This window comes from Pseudopodoces humilis, chromosome 10 (genome assembly GCF_049639895.1).
Source record: "Pseudopodoces humilis isolate 2021_Gansu_Grassland_sample_001 chromosome 10, ASM4963989v1, whole genome shotgun sequence".
NCBI classification, from domain to species: Eukaryota; Metazoa; Chordata; class Aves; order Passeriformes; family Paridae; genus Pseudopodoces; species Pseudopodoces humilis.
This window is the reverse complement of record NC_142209.1, coordinates 12,271,582-12,292,538: the sequence shown is the minus strand read 5'-3', so window position 1 is coordinate 12,292,538 and position 20,957 is coordinate 12,271,582. Positions and strand designations below refer to the sequence as shown.

The following is a 20,957-nucleotide window of genomic DNA, read 5'->3' as shown; positions in this document are numbered from 1 at the left end:
TCGTGACAAACTTGTCCTGGACTGATCTCATCAGCATAACTGGTACTAATTTCATAATAAGGCGCTTTTCCCTCCACATAAATGTGACAGAAAAGAATGATGAATGGTTTCTCAAAGTATTTTAGCAAGTTATTTCAGTAAGTTCTAAATCTGCATGAGTGTTTAAACGAAGTATTTTTATGGAAATCATAGATGACATTTTCCTTCCAGGTGCTGGGGCTTAAGTCCGGGTGGTTGCCAAAGTTTCTGTCCTATTTCTGTTATTTTAGTTCCCAAGGCTTCAGTGAATTCAACAAGAAAAAGTCATTACCCTACAGCCATACTACCATGGTCTCTGATCTTGTCAGCTCTCATAAGCTAAACAATTTTAGGTTATCTCATCAGGAGGATGTAAGAATAGAGAGGAAAAAGCCCAGATACTCATAGATCTTTCCTGTGTCAGACAGCAGACACTAACAGAGGACATAATTTCCAGTAGCTCTTTTTAATCAGCCAACTTTTCACATTTATCTTTGCATTTCACATGAGTTATGAAGAGGGACTACAAATTCTATTTTCAAGGAACTTTCTCTGAGATAACGCCTCTGAGCACAGCAGAACATATTAAATTATAGTCCCAAATCAGAAAAGCATTTAAAGCAGCTTCTTAAATCTGTTCTCTCTTTCTGTGTTTTGTTTATTTTGTTTTGTTTGGTTTTTTTTCTGGTCACTCTGTCCTGCTATAAAACATGCTCCTTATGTTATGAAACTTGTTCACGTTTGGTCTCGTGATACTCACATCCTGGAATCTTTTTATTAATTTGTTTGGGTTTGGATTTTTTTAACTTTTCTACAGAAAGGAAGTGTCATATTTTGTCTTGTATTGCTGCTATAAATTCATTAGCAACCTTGGTTTTATCTCACTTGCTGTGAAGGGATATGTAATGACAGCTATTGTGTACATTGCATGTAGTAGCAATACCTTTTACTGAGGGTTAACAAATGCTCAACAAGTGAACATGACTGTAAACTGTTGTCAGATAGATGAAGATAGCTCTAGATAGTTCAGTACTGATAATTGGGTAGCCTACAGCTGGCTTGTTCTGAGTCTAATTTGAGCATCCTATTCCTAAATGAGCAAATGAAAAATGACTGCTTGACATTCCAAAAGCTTTGTCTCATCAGCATTCAGCATTCCACATGGTAGTAGGAGAAGGGAAAAAAACAAACAGAAGCAACAAAGAAGGCAGATAAAAGAGAACTGTTAAAAAAACTCAGCCCCCCCAAAATAACAAAAAATCAACCACAACCATCCCCCCCAAAAAAACCCACACCATGAAAATATACCCCCCTCAATCCTGCAGAACCCCCTCTTGCTCTGACATGCATTCATGCATCTCTTTCTTTTGTTCAAATCCCTCTAAACAGAGTAATTGGCATGCACAGTATTTGGAGCAGTCATTTGTTTGGTATGCTTGCAGATGTATGCACCAGCCAAATAAAGCTTATAATTGACTATATATGCTAGTTAGAAACAATTGGTATTGGCAGGGAATCGCAGGAAAGTCAGCCAGTGGCATGGATTCTTTTCCTATTATAAATGGCAAACAAAGACTCTACTACAATTACACTTCTGTGTGTACCCGCACTTGGCTAAAAATAGATGGGAAAATATTTTCAGACTATTTGATGCTCATGGTCTGCTGTGAGCTTCTGTGAAAAAAAGCAAGCAATTGTGGTTTAATTGTGGTGCTTGAAGGTTCACAGAAACCCAGAATTAAGGGCACCTACACACCTTTATTTCACTGAATACCGTTTCGAGATAACAACTTAGTAATTAAAGATGAAACAGATAAAAATCCTACTGAGGAATATTGGAATACTTTCAGGGCAACTTGCTCCTGTTTGTACCTCAAGTGGCCTGCTTGCACTACAGTGAACTCAAAATATATTTAAAAAAATTAAAAATTTTGCCCTTCAAACTCTCTTTCAATGCCTGCTACCACTACATGTATTTCTTAAAGACAGGAAAAACTATATGCAAAAAATTCTTAGCCTCCTAAGGGTTTCTTTCTATGACTGTTTACCTTAGCAGGAAGGGTGGCCCCAACAGGAACAGTTTTATGAACTGAAGTCCTCGGTAGTGTGCTCCTGACGCCCATACCCTGTCTGTTTCTGGACTATAATTAATGATAATTGCAGTCTGGCACTGAACTCCCATTAGCTGGGGAGCATTAATGGTGCTCCTGGATTTTCTCTACCAATTTAGTTTCACATGAAAGGAATACTATTCATGAGCTCTAAGAGAGCTCCGTGATTTGAACCAAAGTCTGGTAAATGGGGATAACTGAGACATCCTCCTCAAAAAAGCTCTGATGTTTTCAAGTAAAACACTAACTTATATACACCCTATAAAATTAGAAAAACATGGACCATCTGAATTTCAATTCAAACATATGCATTTCAGAATACAGACAACTATCACTACATAAGGTGTGCTTTTGCCTCACATCTTGTGTGATGTGTCTTTCTGAGGACCCATGACATGACAGCTCCTGTGTGGACAATGCTGGCTGGCCAAGGGGGCTGTGTCACACATCAGCTTTGCCTGTGCTGGCTGCTCTGTACGTGCTCAGAAGAGCTCTGGGTCACTGCACCTGAAGCATCTGCTTGAGAGGTCAGTCCAGCCTTAGGGGCTTCTTCAACAAAAATCTAGACATGACCTTTAGATTGAAGAGACTATTCTGGTCTATGCTTTCTTGGCTTTGATTTATCCTTTCTTTTAACATTTCAGGTTCTTCAGATGGGTAAGATGATATCCCTTTTGACTCTCCCTACTAGATTCCATTCTATTCCATTCCATTCCATTCCATTCCATTCCATTCCATTCCATTCCATTCCATTCCATTCCATTCCATTCCATTCCATTCTTTGTTTTGGTGCTTTTTGGGAACATATGTATACTGCACAGTGTTAAGAACTGTAAATTCAGGTTATTGGCATTAAGAATTCAATAATTCATTTTAAGAATTCAAGTCCCATATATTACTTGTACTGTACCATGTGTGGCTTTTTATCCTTGTTTAATGCATTCTAATCTGAATATGAATTGCATGGACATAAGAGAGCTTTGTTGAAGCACATAGAAATTCAGCTCCTCCATTACTTTCTTTTTTCTAACATGAATAGCTGTGATGATTGATACTTTTCTTTTTTAACCTCAATTGCACTGAATAAAAGAAACAAGTTGACAAGACTGTCAAAATCAACACAATTCACACAATTTGGGAATAACTCTACCATGTTTTGAATGCCAGTGCATCCTTGCAGAACTTCTTTGCATAAAGCATGACAACAGAGAATGGGAAACTTGAATACTTTACTACTGAGCTTAAAATGCCAAGAAGGAAAATTCCTGCATGAGATGATTTTATACAGTTGTACAAAGGCAATGTAGGAGTGCTGGGTTTGCATGACAAGGGTTTGGTAGCAGGGGACTACAGGGCTGACTTCTGGGAGAAGATGCCACTTTTCCCCATGTCCAGTGGAGCTGACACCAGCTCCCAGATGGGCCTGTGTGCTGAACCCCTAAGTGAGAGGGCTCCACACCAGAGCAGCCTGCTCCTGAAGGACTGCACCTGGGGGGGACCCAGGCTGGAGCAGCTCGTGAAGAGCTCACGCTGGAGGAGTTCGTGGAGGACTGCCTCATAGCCAAGGGACCCCACACTGGAGCAGGGGAAGAGTGTCAGGAGTCCTGCCCACGAGGAGGAAGGAGTGAAAACGTGTGATGAACTGAGGGCCATTCCCTGCTCTCCTGCACTGCTTGGGGGAAGAATAAAGCAAAAATCAGAAGCTCAGCCTGAGAGGAAGGGAGGGTGGGGAGAAGGTGTTTTCAGACTTTGTTTCTGTTTCTCCTTATCTATCCTACTCTGATTTGATTGAAAGTAAGTTAAACTCATTTTCCTGTCTGTTTTGTCCATGATGTAGATGGTGGTTGATCTCCCTGTCCTTATCTTGACTCACAAGCCTTTCAGTGTATCCTGTCTTCTCCTGTCCAGCTGAGGAGGGCAGGGACAGAGCAGCTTGGTGGGCACCTGACATCCAGCCAAGGCAAGCCCACCACAACAGCATGAGTCCACCAGTCACTATTCATGGATTTTTCCTCTGTGGAAAACCTCTCTCATCTCAAAACCAATCTGTATAAGTGATAAGTATTGAGTGGCAAGTAAATGGCATAACTAAATCTAGTGGCAGAAGGCTTCAGATATTCTCTACGTTCATAATCCCTGTATGTTTATTAGTATGAATACTTAGTAGAGGTCTGATCTGTCTGCTGCTTTACAGTCTGCATTAATGAAAACACCACAGCATCTAAAGAAGAAAAAAAGTTCTTAGGTAATATTGTTTATATTTCCAAAAAATTATTATGTTTACTTACCATTGGGCCAGGTGGACCCTGTGGACCTTCCCCTCCTTTCAGACCAGCTGGACCCTAAAAAATGAAAAGGAAAAAAAAGCTTGTCTACTAAACTGGAAAGTTCAAGAGTGATTTTGCAACACGTATAATAGGAAAAATATAAAGATCCAAAGAAACAAACCAGAATAAATTCCTTTCTTCTTATCTGGCCAATTATATTTGACAATGTTGGATTCTTGATGTCTATTCCCTTACTGCATTTATCTTAAGCACAGTAGAAGACTTAATGAAATAAAGGAGTTAATACATTGTTTCTTTTATTTAGAAATATCATGGCAATTGCTCTAGTGCTTATATCATACCTGACCACCTGGAAGGCCTCTCTCTCCAGGGAAACCCCGAAGACCTGCTGGTCCATCTTTACCAGGAATGCCTTGAGGGCCTGGATCACCCTGGGAAACATATTAAATTTTGATTAAAAAATATGCTTAAAAATTATGTGCACAGTGAGCGATGAAAGTTAACTACCAGACCCTAGTTATAGTAATGAAAACAAAGAATGTGTCCCCAGCTATTCACCCACTAATTCTTTTATCAATACAATAGCCTGGGCTTAAATTCATAATGAACTTTGACAAAATACAGTACCAGTTATGGAATACAAATAATGAAAAACGTAACAAGCCATAAAAGCATGTTTAATGATACATTCAATAAAAAAATTTGATACCCACTTATAATCAAAAATTGAGTAGAATTACATAGTAACTAGATAAGTAATATTTTTCTTGTTCCCCAATGGTAGCCAAAAATTAAGCAAGGAGTTACATTTATTCAGTGAAATTCTGCCTTTTATTCACTACTACACATCTGACTTTAAATGCCAATGTTCAATTTCCTACCTGGGTGTGAATATGTCATTACTAAGTATGTCCGTATTGAATGCATAGTATATGCAAGCGATTTTTAAAAAAGTTTTTATTACAAAAATATTAATTTTTGGCTCAATAGAATTCTCATTATTTCAATGAAAGCAGACAAAGCTCTAAAATTGGAATCTTCCAGTCTTCCAAGTCCTTCTGGCTGAAACCTGCCAATCATGATTTTACGCTGTACGTTTTGATTTTATTCTGTGTGTCTACATGATGATTTGAAATGTCACACTGTCAGCAGTTTATCTGTCCCTTCCTGTTTGTTCCCCAAAGCCACAGCCTACCTTAGCACCTTCTTTTCCTGCAGCACCTGGGAGGCCTTGTTCACCTGGGGGACCAGGAGGACCTGGATGGCCTCTTTCACCAATTGGTCCAGTCTCACCCGTAGGACCCTAAGCACAGAAGTACAGCTTTAGTCGCCTGAAGTAATCAAATATCTTGTGGGGTGTGGGAGGAAGTGGAGAGGAGCAGATTCTCAATATCCCACTGTTATGTTTCCAGAGTTTTGCCATTGGTTAGCATACATTCCTCACCTTCCCTCCAGGCAAGGCTGACTTACAAAATATCTTTGTCCTATAAAATAAATCTTGCATTGCATTTTGCCTGCAGATACGTCTGTGCAGCTTCCAAAGAGTGAAATCCTGACCTGGTTCCTTAAGCACTGAAGCTTTAAAACACAGCGTGTATGGGAGAAGGTTACAAAAACGACATGGAAGAGAAATCCATGTGCTATTCTCGTCTTGAAACAATTCTGTACTGTTGTTTTTCTGAATAATAAGAATTGTAAGGCAGGAGAGTTGAAAGATCTCTCTTTAGACTCCCTATCAGGAAAGTTCCACTGAGGGAATTAGCTAAAAAAGCTCTAAATGCTTGATTAAGTTGTAAATTAATAAAGTTAAATCAAATAAAATTTCTATAATTTATATCTCCACAATATAAAAGTTACTGATAATTTTTCTCTGACAAGAAATTCACACATTACATTGTTCTTTCTAAAATGTTTAATGGTAGAGAAATCTGTCTCCTTGACTTCTGTAAACCACCAATTTCATAATCACATAAAAAACCCCTGAAACAACAATAAACCAACAGAAAAACCAAACTAAAGCATAAAACAAAGTGTAAAGGTAACCCAAATATTTTCATATCTTTGTGGAATCAGTGATGATTACTGAGTATTGCTTTCTATTATTGTTATGCAACTTCTGTTACAGAAGTTAATATAACCATTTTATTAACTTTTGATAGAAAAGGTCCTTTCAATACAGTAAAAGCAACTGCCTTATCCATAATGCAACCATTAAATGTTGGTCTCATGAAGTCAACTATGAAATTAAATTGTGTACCTGAGGGCCAACAACACCACCAGGACCAGGAGGACCAGTTTTTCCTTGAAAACCCTGTGAAATAATTATAGAATATTACATTTCTCTTTACAAGTTATAGAAGAGCAAAACTCATATGTGTGCTGAAGACGTGAATGAGAAATTCCATGTCATACATTTCTTCTCTTTGGGAAATAAAAAAGAAAAATCATTTTTGTCTCTATATGCTTAGAAGTGAAATGCTGATTAATCTCCCTTCTATCTGTCAGTTCCCATCTCTCTGAGGTGGTACAGCAGTAAAAATTGCAGTCAGTTTCATAGATCTCTCTAGGAGAACTTGATTAGATGAGTTTGAATGCATAAGTGATGCAGCTAAAAGACAGTTGAAAATACATTTTTACATATGTATATTATGAATCATAAAGCCTGACATAAAATTGCTTTTTAAAGAAAGACACAGATAGAGGATTTATTTGGAAGGGCATTAAAGTGGAGGCGAGACAAAAAGAAAATGAAAAGAAATAAAGATCCAGGGAAGGTGAAGGTTATATAGAAATGGTAGAAAAGGCAACATGAGTTCCATAAAAAGAATGAAAGTAATGAGAAATCAATGTGATGTCAAAAACAGAATAGAAAGGGAATACTTTTGAGGCAATTTTTTAGAACATGGGCAAATTTTACAGAATTTTCATTTTCTACTCAGTGCCCCCAGATTTCAGGCCAAAACGAGTCAATAAACTGTATGACAATGTCACTTTCCAATAGCACTGTTTAATGCATCTTGGAGTTATGCTAAATTATTTCTTTCAAATATTGTGAGAGTGTTAGACAGTGCATTCCTGCTGGGTCACATTAGGGTCCTACACAATACTGCCTGCCTAACAGCCCGTGTCTGCCCCCTGCTCTGCTCACCAGTGAAAAGCAAAGGGGTCATCTGGCCCAAATTTTTTCAAATATTGGGCCCTACTCAGCTTTCCTCTGGACACAGTCTGACTGATATTTCATCAATCCCTGTTTGAGTTTTCTGCCTCAGTCTGATTCTGTTCTGGCTGCCACCCAGATGTTACCAGGGTTCAGCCTGGCCCATAACTCAGGTGCTCTCTCAGACCTCTGAAATGATCTGGATTAAAAAAAACCAAAAAACAAAAAAACCTCCAAAAGTACCCCTTTGTTCTAATGACAGAAAATCAGAATTGCTCCAGGTGGAATCATTCCCATGTCCCTTCCTTTACACAATCAAAGCTTCTGCTGTAAGCCTGTCGTCAGGAAAGACAAAGAATGTTGAGCATCACCCATTTACAGGAAGCTCCTTGAGAAGACCTGCTAGGCCCGATTTTGTAGAGTGCATTGATACTTTGTGTGCATTGTTGATGCTAATGATGGGTTCACTGCCCTGCTTTCTGTCTTCTGATGCAAGCTTATCTATTTTTACAGATCCAGATTTTTAAAAGATGGAAAAAGCAAAGGAGATTTCAGTAACAACTACTCAAGAAGATCTGAACCTTCCATGGCTCCATCTAAAATATTTAACTATAAAAGAATTACACTAATTACACTAAGTTAAAAAAATAATTACACTAAATAAAAAAATTACACTAAATTTCTCTAATGTCTCGTGTATTTTCAACTGCCTATTTATTTCAACCTTCTATATTTTTTTTGTTATTTTCTGTGAAAGACAATTTCATGAAATGATTTACTGTAGCAAGAAGGTCCTCAATTAATTCTAATAGATGACACAGGTAGTATATTTCTGTTTTATCTTTTCACAAGCATGAAAGACTAAATTCTTGCACAACAGCAGACAATCTAGCAATTTTCACTGTTGATGCCTCCTGCCAAACTGAGATTGACATCACTGGAATTTATAATCACTTCTAAGGACAAACTGGCATAATATTGGTTTTCAGTAAAAAGCTTATTCCTACATTTATATTCTAAATTATTTATCAAGGTATTACTGTTCCTATGTCTACAATTTCAACAATGTCAGTTCTTCAAAGTCTGCATGTCTTACTAGGGGGAACAAGTTGCAGCCTCTTCTCCACCAATAGTTACCTTGGTTGCTGTCAACTTGTGCTTATTATTCCATAAGCAAACTGCAGAGTGCAACCTGGGAATCTGGCTCTCTAATTTGTTAAGCTTGTCTATGTCTCTTATCCTAATTCCCTAATTGCCAAAATGCCCATGTGCACCAATGAATTTTATAATAAGATATGTGTCTAAATAAGAAACAGAATTCTTAATACCCTTATCTACCACTGAGTGAAATGAAGGTTTTCTATTTATACATTTTTTAAAAACTTGAAGTGGATATGTTCATCAGGAAAAGAAAGTCAACAAGACTACTGATTGATTTATAACCATCTGATTTTCTACAAAAACACATATATGAGAACCCATGGGGGAAAAATATTTTAAACACAGTTTTGGCCCAAGTTTACAAACACACAGGGCAGAAAACAGCTCTAATGAAAAGCTGCATTTGCTCCTAAGTTATTCGGGTTTTTTTATCTGTACAACCCTATTAAAGCAAAAGTGAGAAAAAATTAGAGAATCATAGTGCTGAGTGAATCCTGAGGGACCTGGTTCAAATTTCACACAGTAGCAGAGACCACAGTTTCATTGTATTTTGAGTTACAAGTCTTATCACATAATCAGAACGGTTGAGGTGGGAAGGGACCTCTAGCGTCATTTTGTCCGACTGCTCTGCTGAAGCAGGGCTGCTGAGAGATGGTTGCTCAGGAATACATCCAGATGGCTTTTGAATACCTCAGATGGAGCCTCTGCAGCCTCTCTGGGTACTCTGTGACAGTGCTTGGTCATCCTCACACAGAGAAAGCATTTCCTGATGTTCAGATGGGACCTCCTGTGTTTCAGTTTATGCCCATTGCCTCTTGTCACTGGGCACCACAGAAAAGAGCCTGGCTCCATCTTCTTCACAGCTCCCTTCAGGCATTTCTGTACTTGGGTAAGACCTGAGCCTTCTCTAGGCTGAGCAAGCCTGGCTCCATCAGTCTTTACCCACAGCAGACATGCTCCAGTTCCCTTTCTCTCTGTCCTGAGGAGCCCAGAGCTGCTCCTGGCCTCAGCAGGGCTGGACAGAAGGAAGAGATCCCCCTGCTGCAGCACAGGATGCTCTCTGATTTCTTTGCTGTACTGGCACATTAGTGGCTCACGTTCAAAGCAGTAAAACCAAAGGGAAAATTGTAACTTTTTAACAGCAGACTAAAGAACAAGTTTGAGCTTCCTGTATTGTAAACAGTGATTACAATTGATCCTTATGGTACATAACAGAGTCTTTGCATCATTGCAAAGGGAAAGAACAAAGCAGGAGTCAATCATGTTTCACACACAAAAAGCCACTATCATTGCAAAGCATTACAGTGTCACAATGCTATAATACTAGTAGAAGAAAACAGAGATTTTCAGAGGGATGTGTTACTCCAAGTTCAGTGTTCCTCCTTCCAGCAGTGGAAGTGACTCAGCAGTCACTAACAGATTTCTAGTGAAGCTGGAGCCTACATTCTACCTGCTGAGAAAATTCCTCAATAAATTCATTTATGGCTTTCTCTAGCTCTGAAAATTCCAAGTGAGAATTTTTATTTTATAATGGAATATGAGTAACATTCTGACACTACAGAAATAGCATGATTTTTAAAGATAATTTAATTAGAAGTATAACATAGTATTTTTTTCATTTTGATGACAGAATTTATTCACTGTGATTCCTGGCAGAGTTACATAGTTCCAAAATTTTATTTTATTTTAATAGGTTCAATCATTCCTGATCCTACTTTCCAAAGGTCTTGGCTTTTCAGTTTTCTAGTTGTTTATCAATAAGAATTTTTTTTATATTACTATTTTTGGTACATGACATTCAGTGAGAAAACTACTGTATAGTAATTGTCTGAAAAATCTTAATTTAAATTGAGATTTAAATTATTCTATTGAATATTTAATCTCATTCTGGTATTACTAACTGTACATAGCAAAGAATAACCTCACACTTGTATCATGGGAGTAAAATAAAGCTTTCTCATTCCCCATTTACAAGGAAAATACAGTTACTTAACTTTTTGGTGTCAGCCCCTTTCCCTTTTCCCTGTTGTCTCTATTTCTTTGGTTTTGATCACATAATCATGACCTTTAGGACAACACTAACACAGCAGAGTACATTTACTTACAGTTTCACCCCGCTGTCCTGGGTGCCCAGGCAAGCCATCTTTTCCAGGTGGACCCTGAAATTATAAAACACATAAATCAAGCAATTTCTTCGCCATATTCAAAAAAAGTGTGCAATCAGCTGTCAGAATCTCTGCTTTCTGTTTATTTCTAGACTAGTCTTTGGTAAATTTTAACTGCATTATTTAGCTAGGATTTTAAGAATATTTTAACCTTGTGTCCTTCCTATTGTGTCTTAACAATTGCTTGGAGAATGACTGTTGTCACCTGCAAGCATGTTCGAAATAGATTTCTCAAAATTCAGAAATCATGGAAAGTCCCTATACTTCCATTTTTCTTTCGTTAATGACTCAACACAAATCGAACCATTACAGAAGTAATTGATGAAATTTCAGGTTTTGGAATTGGAAATAATTTTGGTTTTGGAATCTCCAAATGCATGGGAGAAAAAGGTTACAGGTGGTTTGTTTCTTTTGTACTGCACAGGAGCAGAGGCCCACCAGAAGAGCACCTAAACTGGTTCAGGGGGCAGCTCAAAGGTGCTATTTCTTCTATATGTTTCTGCTACTAATGACTGCCTCCTCCCTCTTCATTTTTCCTCAGTGAATCAATAATTTAAAGAAAATATGCAGCAGCAAAGTAGCATTTTGTCTGAAGTCAGTGTGTCACGTGGTCACTGGCAGGACATAGCAGACGTGCAGTTTGGTGCATTACTCTCGGTCTTAACAGCTGCACCAGTGACTAAATTAAATATGTGACTGCAAACCCTTAAGGCTCAACAAGAATATTTGTAATCTATACATAAACCATCCCTTCACGTAAATTTTCAGCTATTCACTTCAGAGGCAGTCTACAAAAATTAGCATTCCTGTTGTTGCCCATACTTAAGAAAAGATATACTCACTGGAGGTCCCTTCGGTCCAGGGAATCCAACAGGCCCCTGAGGCCCTTGCGGTCCCTGGATTAAAGGCAACCAAACAAGAAAAGTTTTACTCAAGCTGGATTGAAAAATTTGTTTCAATTATAAAATATAGGAACCCTGCAGGTAAGGTCTGGATTTAAGCATAAAGCCTCAGCCACACTGTCATAAATATTGGTAGCAACAATTCACATGCACAGACACTGGAGGGATTTCCTGAAAGCAATGGTGCTTGTGTAGGAATGCAGTAAAAAAAATGAGGAAAACTACTTACATCAGCTATGTTTGCATCTTACCCCTAAAACTGTGCATGATAAAGTAGAAACCAACTGTGAGTTAGAAACACTGTTCTTCCATGTTGCATAAACCAGAGGATTTAATTAATAGTTTGGTCATCTTTTTAACTTTCAGTCAAACGTTCATCTTTGGCAATTCCTAAACCCTGATAATATTTCAAACCAGTACAATGGTACAAAATTCTAAATAGAACAAACTATTCAGAGGTAGCTGGGATTAAATACAGCATTTTTGCTATTATGAAATACAGTTTAAAAATCCTATAATATATGAAAATTTTATTTTTATAGTTTTGTTTATATACAGATATATGGAGAGAGAAAACTTTCATGCAGCATGGTTTTATAAATTTAGCTAAAGATGATCAACAGAGTGCATTGTGTGCACATGCATGTATGTTCACATGTAAATATCTATACACATAGATACTTACACTAAGTACTAGCTTACATGGCTTTTTCTGAAGTTGTTATCAAAAAATCCCCAGAGAGCAGCTTTTAAAATTTACTGTTCACATGCTGAAAGGTACAATGTCAGCTTATGAAAATCCTTTTTGCTCTTTAGTTTATAGTGTACTACGAGAAATCTTGAGTCTTATTAATTTTCCATGGTTCCACAGCTGAGTTATGTACCCATGTCATATGTGCAAGGCTTTATCCTATTCTGTTTGGTGCATGATGTATGGGTTTGCTATGACATCAGCAGAAATGTTGATTTGGTGCAAAAGACTTGAAGCAGGAGGTCACAGCTCCCAAATTATTCTACCCTTTTGCTCCTCAGAATTCCATAAGCCTCATTCTTAGAGCCCAGGCTTGCAGAGCACAGCTGCCTCTGGTAGCGGGCAAAGCAGAGCACAAATGTAGCTGGGGAGAGGATCCCTGGTGCCCAGCCTGAGAGAATTCGATCTGAAATGAATCTTATTCCAGGGCGGATTTCTATTATACTGAACTACTAAATCTGGATCAATTAAGAAGTGCTAGGCAAAGAGAGAAGTCTTTGTGATCGTACTGCCTGAGCCATAGTTTATTTTTTTTTTCCAAAAAGAGATATAAATCTGTTTCTGAAACCTTCATAACACAAATATGCTCCATATGAGGGTTTGGGTCAATAAAAAATTTCTCAATATGCCATGTCTATGAACAAACTAACTTTCCTCATTTGTTTCTGGGTATAACATAAAGCTTAAAAAAAAAAAAAAGAAAAGAGAAGGTGGCACTTTATAGAGGAAAACTAATAAAATTGACTCAGCTAAAAAATACCTGAATTAAATTGGTCAGTCTCAGAAACTGGGTTATAGGAACACAACTCAAAGTTTTACATTTAAATGCACCTTCTTTCTCAGTCATCTCCCCTGTTCTCATGCTTTGAAGCTTTCTAAGGAAGAAATGTTACATTTTTCTTTTCATTCACAGTATGGATTGCATGTTTCAGGTCAGTGGGCTGATGGATTACGTGGTAAAAAGCACCAGAATACTAACAGCGTGCTATCAAAATTACATTTTCATTTTTTTAATTAAATTTCATTTTAACAGTAGCTACACAGGATAGATTATTTATTATTTTCATGTTTGGTAGCTGAAATAGTCTCAGAGGAATAGAGATGACAGTTTTATTTTTTGGCTGACACTCATCCCTCTTGGGAAGCAGATAGATACCTCACACTTATGTTACACAAGTGATGAGAGACATGGTGCTCTATGATTCTTCATCTCTGTTTTTATCAGTTTCTCTCCAGGGATGCCCTCATCTTGGATTGATCTGCTCATTGTTTTAGTACCCCCACAATTTCTCTTCCTTGCAAACTCTTGGAGCTGTCAGCAATCTCCTCTTCCACAAGGATCTGCTATTCCCTTTCTGGTTGGCTGCCTCTGATCATCCTCTGAGTAAAGCCACCTACATTTCCTTTGTTGGTCTATGCCTCATTCTCTCCATCCCACATCCTAGCTAGTGCCAAAAAAAGTGACATTATGGAGTGGGGAAAAAGCACACGGAGCTCCCTCCTGAGGAATAACACTCTTTTAGAACACTGGGACCTTGCCATGAGATCTTCTGGGAGATCTTTAGGCTTCCTATATGAAAAAGATAAGTTTAATGAAATATGACTACAAAAGAAAAGTTTAAGCCTGGCAAAAAAATTTTGGCAGAAAGCTCATCCACTTATACTGACTTGGTTTTCAAGTGCTGCCATTACAGATACGATTTATTAATTCTCTTTTTTCTTTACAGTGCGGTACAATGAGCTGCATAGTGGATTTGTGTATTGATTGTTATGATAATAGCAAGCAGAAAATTTTGTTTTAGAGAGAACAATAGGATTTCTGAAGCATTTTCTGAAGAAAATAGGTTGAAGGGAATTCTTAGCTGATCAGAACAAAAAAACTCAGCTGCTTCAAAAAAAGAATCTTCTGGATGTGTCTTGAGTGTTTGCTAATCCAATGAACAGGGAGTAAACTGCAGTAAGTGAGGAATTCTGAAGAGCCTAAGCTCTTCACAGGGATGTATACAAAGCACATGGATGGAACACAAAGTGTGTATGTACTCTCTGTGACCTATATGTGCATAACTGAGATGCAGTTGGAAAAAGCTTTCAGAAAATTTCAGCCATCCCATTCATAACTTTGTGAAAAGCATCATTGGAACTGAGGTTTTGTTAGTTCTGGTTACTCTGGTCAAAGTAGCACAGAGATATGAGAGGGAGAACTGAAGACAAAACAATCCTCCCACCCTCAAATCACACTCTTATATAGTGGGAAAAACATGTACAAAGATGGCTTTCACAAACCCTTTCGCCTGGTGGGCCAGGAGGACCATCATTGCCTGAAGTGCCCTGGAAAGGAAAGAGCATGTTCAAGGATTTACATTTATTTAAAATAAACAGCCTGTAGCCAATCTATACAGTGTGATTGACAATTACCTTTGGACCTGGTTTACCAGTGGGACCCCTGGGACCTCTTGAGCCTCTTGGACCCTGTCAATTTGACACAGATACACTTGATAATAAATACTGGATATTATAATCTAATAAAAGTAATTCTTCACAGTATAGTGGAGGCAATTTACACAAGCTTCTACACTGCAAATCAAAAGAACTTACTGTTGGTCCTCGCTGTCCTCTGGGGCCTGGTTTGCCATGCAATCCCTGGAAAGAAAAGTTCACAGAAATCATCTTAGCAGGCACTCTGTGTGATAAAGGTTTTTTTTACTGAAGTGTAGGCAGAGAGCAACTCCCTTAAGTTTAAATGTTATTTTACTTTTAACTATCTACTTTGCATTTCAATTTACAGAATCATGGTCCTTGATAAAATTGGTTATCTTTCTGAGTTCACTGAGACTTGTGGCTAAGTGCACTAAATTTGCCTGAAAGTCAGATTCTTTCCGAGGCATTAGACCATTTTAAACCACATTAAAACAGTATTGAAGGTGGCAGAGCCCCTCTGCAGTACTCTAAAGGACTAGGCATAGTGAACAGCCTTAAAAACAAAGTTCCAAGGTTCCTGTAGACAGCTCCACAGGTTAATATAGAAAAGAAAGGGCAAGCCTCTTTTCATTTATAACAGAAATGGGCACTGTAATATCTACCAAAATTATGCATACTCAACAGAGATACTTGGCAGAATACCAATACTTAATTTTTTGCTTTAATGTATGTCCTAATCATGCTCAATGTGATTTTTTTCTTTAGGCTCCGCACTGCAATTTCTGTGCTTTGTAATGCAAAGTATATTAAAATTCAAGAAAGTATTCTTCAGGTAGAGACAGGAAATTGATGGTACTTTCTCATCTCTGAGGTAAACAAGCCAGCAACAAAAAAATCATCAGAGATGTTTTAGCACAAAGCTGCCTTTTTTATTGGAAACCAATTAAATGCATTCACCTGTTTTCTTGACAGGTTTTTTTTCCTTTTCTTTTTTTTACTGTTGGTTTTATTTCACTTAGCAGAATAAAATTTATGAATTGTTTTTGAAATGCTACTCAGACTGTGATCTGCTCAAGGACAGAGACTGTCTTTCCTAGTACCTGTATGTGTGGTAGCATAAAACACCATGATAACCCTCTAGGCAAGATTAGCAATAATATCTGATTGTCATTAAAAAAACTACAATTATGGGCTCATTGATGATCAGCATAATATTTCAGCGGTTTGGTGCTATTAATTAAATAGTTAATACCCTGGCTGAATTTAAAGCTTTATGAAGGCCTGAAAACAAATAAATATAGTAAGATTTTCATAATTTTTAGCCTCCTGTTTGATCCTATCATTTTGCTTTTTTTTCAATCTGCTGCCTTTATTAGCAGTTCCCTCATTTCTTCACAACACAGATGAACTGAGCATTGCTTTATTGCTTGTGCCTGTACATAACAACACAGATAAAATAATACAAGAACAACTTAGACTGTACACAAGTAATGAGAATGCTATTGAATTTCATATATTTCCCCTTAAAATAATGAATTTCTGTTTTAAGAATAATAACCTATATTACCTATTTGACTTGATGTTGCTATCAGCTATGAATTCTGAGTCAAGTCTTAATTTCACTATCTTTCTAACATACCCTACTATAGTCAATTGAGTTTTAGAGACAACAGCACACTGACCTTCTTTCTCACTTATTTTTAATTGCTATAGTTTAAAGAACATGCATAACACATTTCCCCTCACCTGCTTCAAGCAAACAAAGCAGAAGGTGTAATTTTACTTGTTTAAAATATATGTAATAGTACACGTTCTTAATTTGTCTGGTATATTTTGCCTTTTTGAAACTAAGCCTAAAAAAAAACCCCTTTGTGGCAAGTCAGAATATTAATGAAATACAAGCTGAATTTCCTTGAGGGTAAATTGTAGCAGGATAATTCATGGGATACAGGAAAATACTTCTTGCCAACTCACTCAGCTATACTGTCTTAAAAAACCCCAAATCCTTCAGCAAAGGTGAATTTTAGTCTCTTTCTCAAATTATATAATAATGGCAGTATGTGCAGCAAGAAAGTGTCCAAGTTCTTGTATTTAGTATATTATAGATTATATTTAGATTAATACCTTAAAGATTTGTAAATAATTCATCAGTATGTCCTGTTTTACATAAAGATAGAGGTCCATCTTGAATGTGAAAAGCCTGTTTTTATCATTCTTTAGATAGTAACTTGTTACTATTAAACCTAGGTTTCAGTCTTTTCCCCTAGTGCTGAATTTTAGAAGTTAATTAAGTGTTATGCAAGAATTAATTATCATACCCTTGCACCTTTCTCTCCATTGGCACCTGGAAATCCTGGGAAACCAGTTGAGCCCTATGCAAGAAACCAGTGCAAATGTCAGAGGATATCAAGAGCAAAACAGTGCTAGAGCCAACATTTACTGGACACATAAAACACAACTCCAAACTCATGTACATTGTACATGTCAAACTTGCAACTGTGACAGCTGTAAATAAACTTAGGAAAACTGTAAATAAACTTACCATAATGCCTCAAGTCCAGAAAGCATTAAAAAAAAAAATCAATGCATAGAATGGACATTATTTGTCATCTTATTAGACAATAAAATGTTCATTAAATCTGCACCTTTTTTTTAAAGTAGGAAAGTAATAATAAGTAACAGTCCTCTAGAAATAAATGTATCATAATGAAGACAAACAAACAAGGCCTTGTTGCCTCACAGTAAGATAACTCTTTTAAAAAATAATTACAAAAAATGGTAAGGATTTTCCACATCCTCTATTCACTTTACTGAGCTGTAAATTAATTACTTCTTTATTCACTATAATGGACAGTTTCATTTAATTGATCCATGCAACTCTTACGTAAGCAGAATTTATGAGATTATCTGACTTGAAACTGCTCTCAGCACTATTCCTCCTCCTTTTTTCTCCCCTTTCCTTCTGCTAACTGCCCATTCCAATGAGAACAGTACTATTTTCTTCTTTGCTTCTGGCATAGAGGTTTGGTGGGACAGAAGACTTTTTACCTTCCTAATTTTCATAAGGAACTTGGGATCAAGGAGGTGATAATCATGATAAGATACACTTTTAACTGACTGGTGATGAAAATTAAGAGTTTTTTGTTTGGTCAGCCACTAAAATTTTCTGGGCAGAGTCCCTGCTGTCACAATGCATCTATGTCAGTGCAGCTTGCTGTTAGCATTTAGGGCCAAATAAAATGCATATAACAAAGCCCTAAAATATAATTTCTTGGTGCTCTTTGAAATGAACATTTTTTCATTTTTTATTTCTCTTGTTCTTACTCTTGTTTTTCCTCTAATGAACCTTGTTTTACATAATCATTCCAATTATCCTTAAAAGACTTAGAGGTAGTACAACTTCACTAACACAGATTCTAATGAAACCCTTACTGATATTGACTGGTGGCAGAAAAGTAATATTTTTCTTCCTTCCCTTTCCTTTTATATTCATTTTCCTTTCACTTCCATTCTTACTTCTTAATTTTTCACTAGTTATAACTTTATATAAGAATAAAACTAAAAATTCTAGTCTGTGGAGCCCAAGCACATTACAATTAAAAGGATGGAAAAAAGCCAGACCAAACAATGGGGCACTAGTAGTCATGGCTTGGTTGTAAATATCTTCATGTACAGTAGTTTTTGCAACTGTACTAATCAAGAGGACTGGATTGGAGAGAAAAAAAAGTGTACTGAAAATTATCAGATAATGGGAGAACTCTAAAAACAATTCCCAGAAAAAACCTTAATGACAACAAGTATCAACAAGAAGAATGATGTCAGCTTTCTTGACAATACTAGGACAAGATTTCCTATTTGTTTTACATAGCTAATACATTTTTCTGCTGCTTTTTTCTCATTCATGTTTATTTGAACTGGCCTGTGACTCAGTTTCCAAAGAAGTCTCCAGTGAGTTATCTATCGTAGATGTCATTAATCTTTCTTGGAAATTTAAGCAACAAATTAGAAGAGCAATAGTGAATGCAGCTTGAGAACTTTTTTCAATTTTAATGTGATAAAAATGTAATGCAATGAAGTTCTTGGTGAAGTCTTTGTTTAAAAAAGAAGAAATCAACTTTTATTTGAAATATGACATAATTTTTGTTCTTCGAACTGAATAATGTAAAACTCTTATCTTAGATTTTTCACAACACACTTCTAAAGGAGAACAATGAGACTAAGATCTCAGACATTTTGAGTTAAGAAACTGAAGCCAAAACCCCTGTGCCTTTCAAGGTGAATAGTTTTCATGAGTACTTTTAGCAGTTTTAATATTTCTAATTGATGCAGTGTTCAGTGAATAAGCATTCTTCAGGTAGCCCAGTCACTTGACTAAAAAGGGTCAAAGTATAGGGCAGAGTCAGAAAAGCCCTTTGCCAGTCAGGAAGTTGTATTTCATCCAAAACCCCCCCATAATTTCAAATGGAAATAGAAATAAATCCAAAGTAGAGCAGAACTGAGGATTTTACTGCAGGTTGATTGTTCAGGTGTGTAGGAGTGGTAAGGGACTCTTTTACTTGTGGTATTTACCTAGGTGGGTCTTCTTTGGGAGGGGCTGGATCTACAATGTCTCCCTAATGGTCTCCTCTACACAGTGTCTGTAGAATTTTACTTTTATTCCATCTTTTTTCTTTCTATCTCAGAAAAGAGATCCTTCAATTAATTTAACCTGCTCATTTCCTAAAGATGTTTTAGGATTAACTTGATAGAAACTTGTTTCATAAAAATGTTTTAAACCAGAAGTCCCTGTGTGCTTTTCTATTGCAATTCAAATATGTCAAGTAGCTGAAGGATAGATATAGTCACTTAAATTCACTAAGGATTGTGTTTTTTCATGTTTGTCTTAAAAGAAACTAAAGGAAAACATGAAGAAAATTGTAAATGATACATTTCAAAGAAATATGGTTTATTCCATGGAAGAAACAATAATCACACAAATGGAATCCCTGCACCACACTGAAAATTCCCATCACTAGCAGCATCCATTTAGCCAATATAGTGCCTATTCTCTTTCAAGAATGTCAGCAATTCCTTCCTTTTCCAATTACTGGCACAATACAACTCAGGAGAAGATGCTAAAGGGTATTATATTAAGAAGAGGAAAGATAGTGCTCCATTAAGAGCCTGACCTAGGGGATCCCACACTGTAGAAGATTTTACTTCAGAATATGACTGTCAAAAAAGAAAATGGGAAAATTTTCCTTTTCTTTGATGTCCACACCCTGCTTCCCCAAAGACAGAAATGAAGTAAGTGCCATTGTGACCAGTGTCAAAACACTCAACAGCTCATTTACAGCTCACCTTTGGACCTTGTCTTCCTGGATATCCTGGCAGTCCAGGTACACCAAGCTTACCCTGCAATGAGAAGGCAGTGTTAAATTTTACTGTATCTTCCTTTGTGGTTCAGCAAGCTTCCATACAAGTAATTTTTTCCACAACACAGAGTGATGATACTCCATGGAATATAATATTAAATTAAATAAATTTCTCACTTTTGTAATTAATCACCAGTGGGCTTAGTGTTCCAAACGTAAACAGAAATCCCACTCCAATGAATGAATCCAGAGAAACCAGAAAGGTTTTTTTCTTCCATGAAGTGCTGTGCCGTTCTATGTGGTTGAGATCATTAAACAATAATTATTCTCTAAAAAATCAGGTTGTTAATAGGTTTGAGTGAGAAGAAATTGTTTTTAATTAATACTGTGTGATGGTTGACTTTCATGAATAGGCATTTGTTCTTGAGTTGTTCTAAACTGAGACAATGATAAATTTTACCCCAATGGTTACTTGCTGACAATGGATTTGTCAACAACCATTACCAACTTGCTATGTTCAGAACAAACTGATCAGCACTGACATCAACTATTCCCAGAAATGAAATACAGTACCCTACTCCATTGAGCTGGTCTCTTTAGACCTCTAGAGGATGAGTGATGGCCTGCCACTT

The 20,957-nt window shown here is 36.9% G+C and overlaps 1 protein-coding gene across 2 annotated transcripts in view; it reads right to left on the bottom strand.

Moving 5' to 3' along the window:
* COL11A1 (collagen type XI alpha 1 chain) overlaps nt 1–20,957 on the bottom strand; it is a 133,716-nt gene that overhangs the window by 33,261 nt on the left and 79,498 nt on the right. For both annotated transcript variants that reach the window (XM_088060257.1, XM_005520930.3), the window contains 11 exons: nt 20,312–20,365; nt 17,290–17,343; nt 15,149–15,193; nt 14,969–15,022; nt 14,837–14,881; nt 11,743–11,796; nt 10,841–10,894; nt 6,675–6,728; nt 5,613–5,720; nt 4,759–4,848; nt 4,418–4,471 (listed from right to left, as the gene is read on the bottom strand). In XM_088060257.1, coding sequence (XP_087916383.1) covers nt 4,418–4,471; nt 4,759–4,848; nt 5,613–5,720; nt 6,675–6,728; nt 10,841–10,894; nt 11,743–11,796; nt 14,837–14,881; nt 14,969–15,022; nt 15,149–15,193; nt 17,290–17,343; nt 20,312–20,365 — 666 coding nt within the window. The remainder of the gene's footprint in view (nt 1–4,417; nt 4,472–4,758; nt 4,849–5,612; nt 5,721–6,674; nt 6,729–10,840; nt 10,895–11,742; nt 11,797–14,836; nt 14,882–14,968; nt 15,023–15,148; nt 15,194–17,289; nt 17,344–20,311; nt 20,366–20,957) is intronic.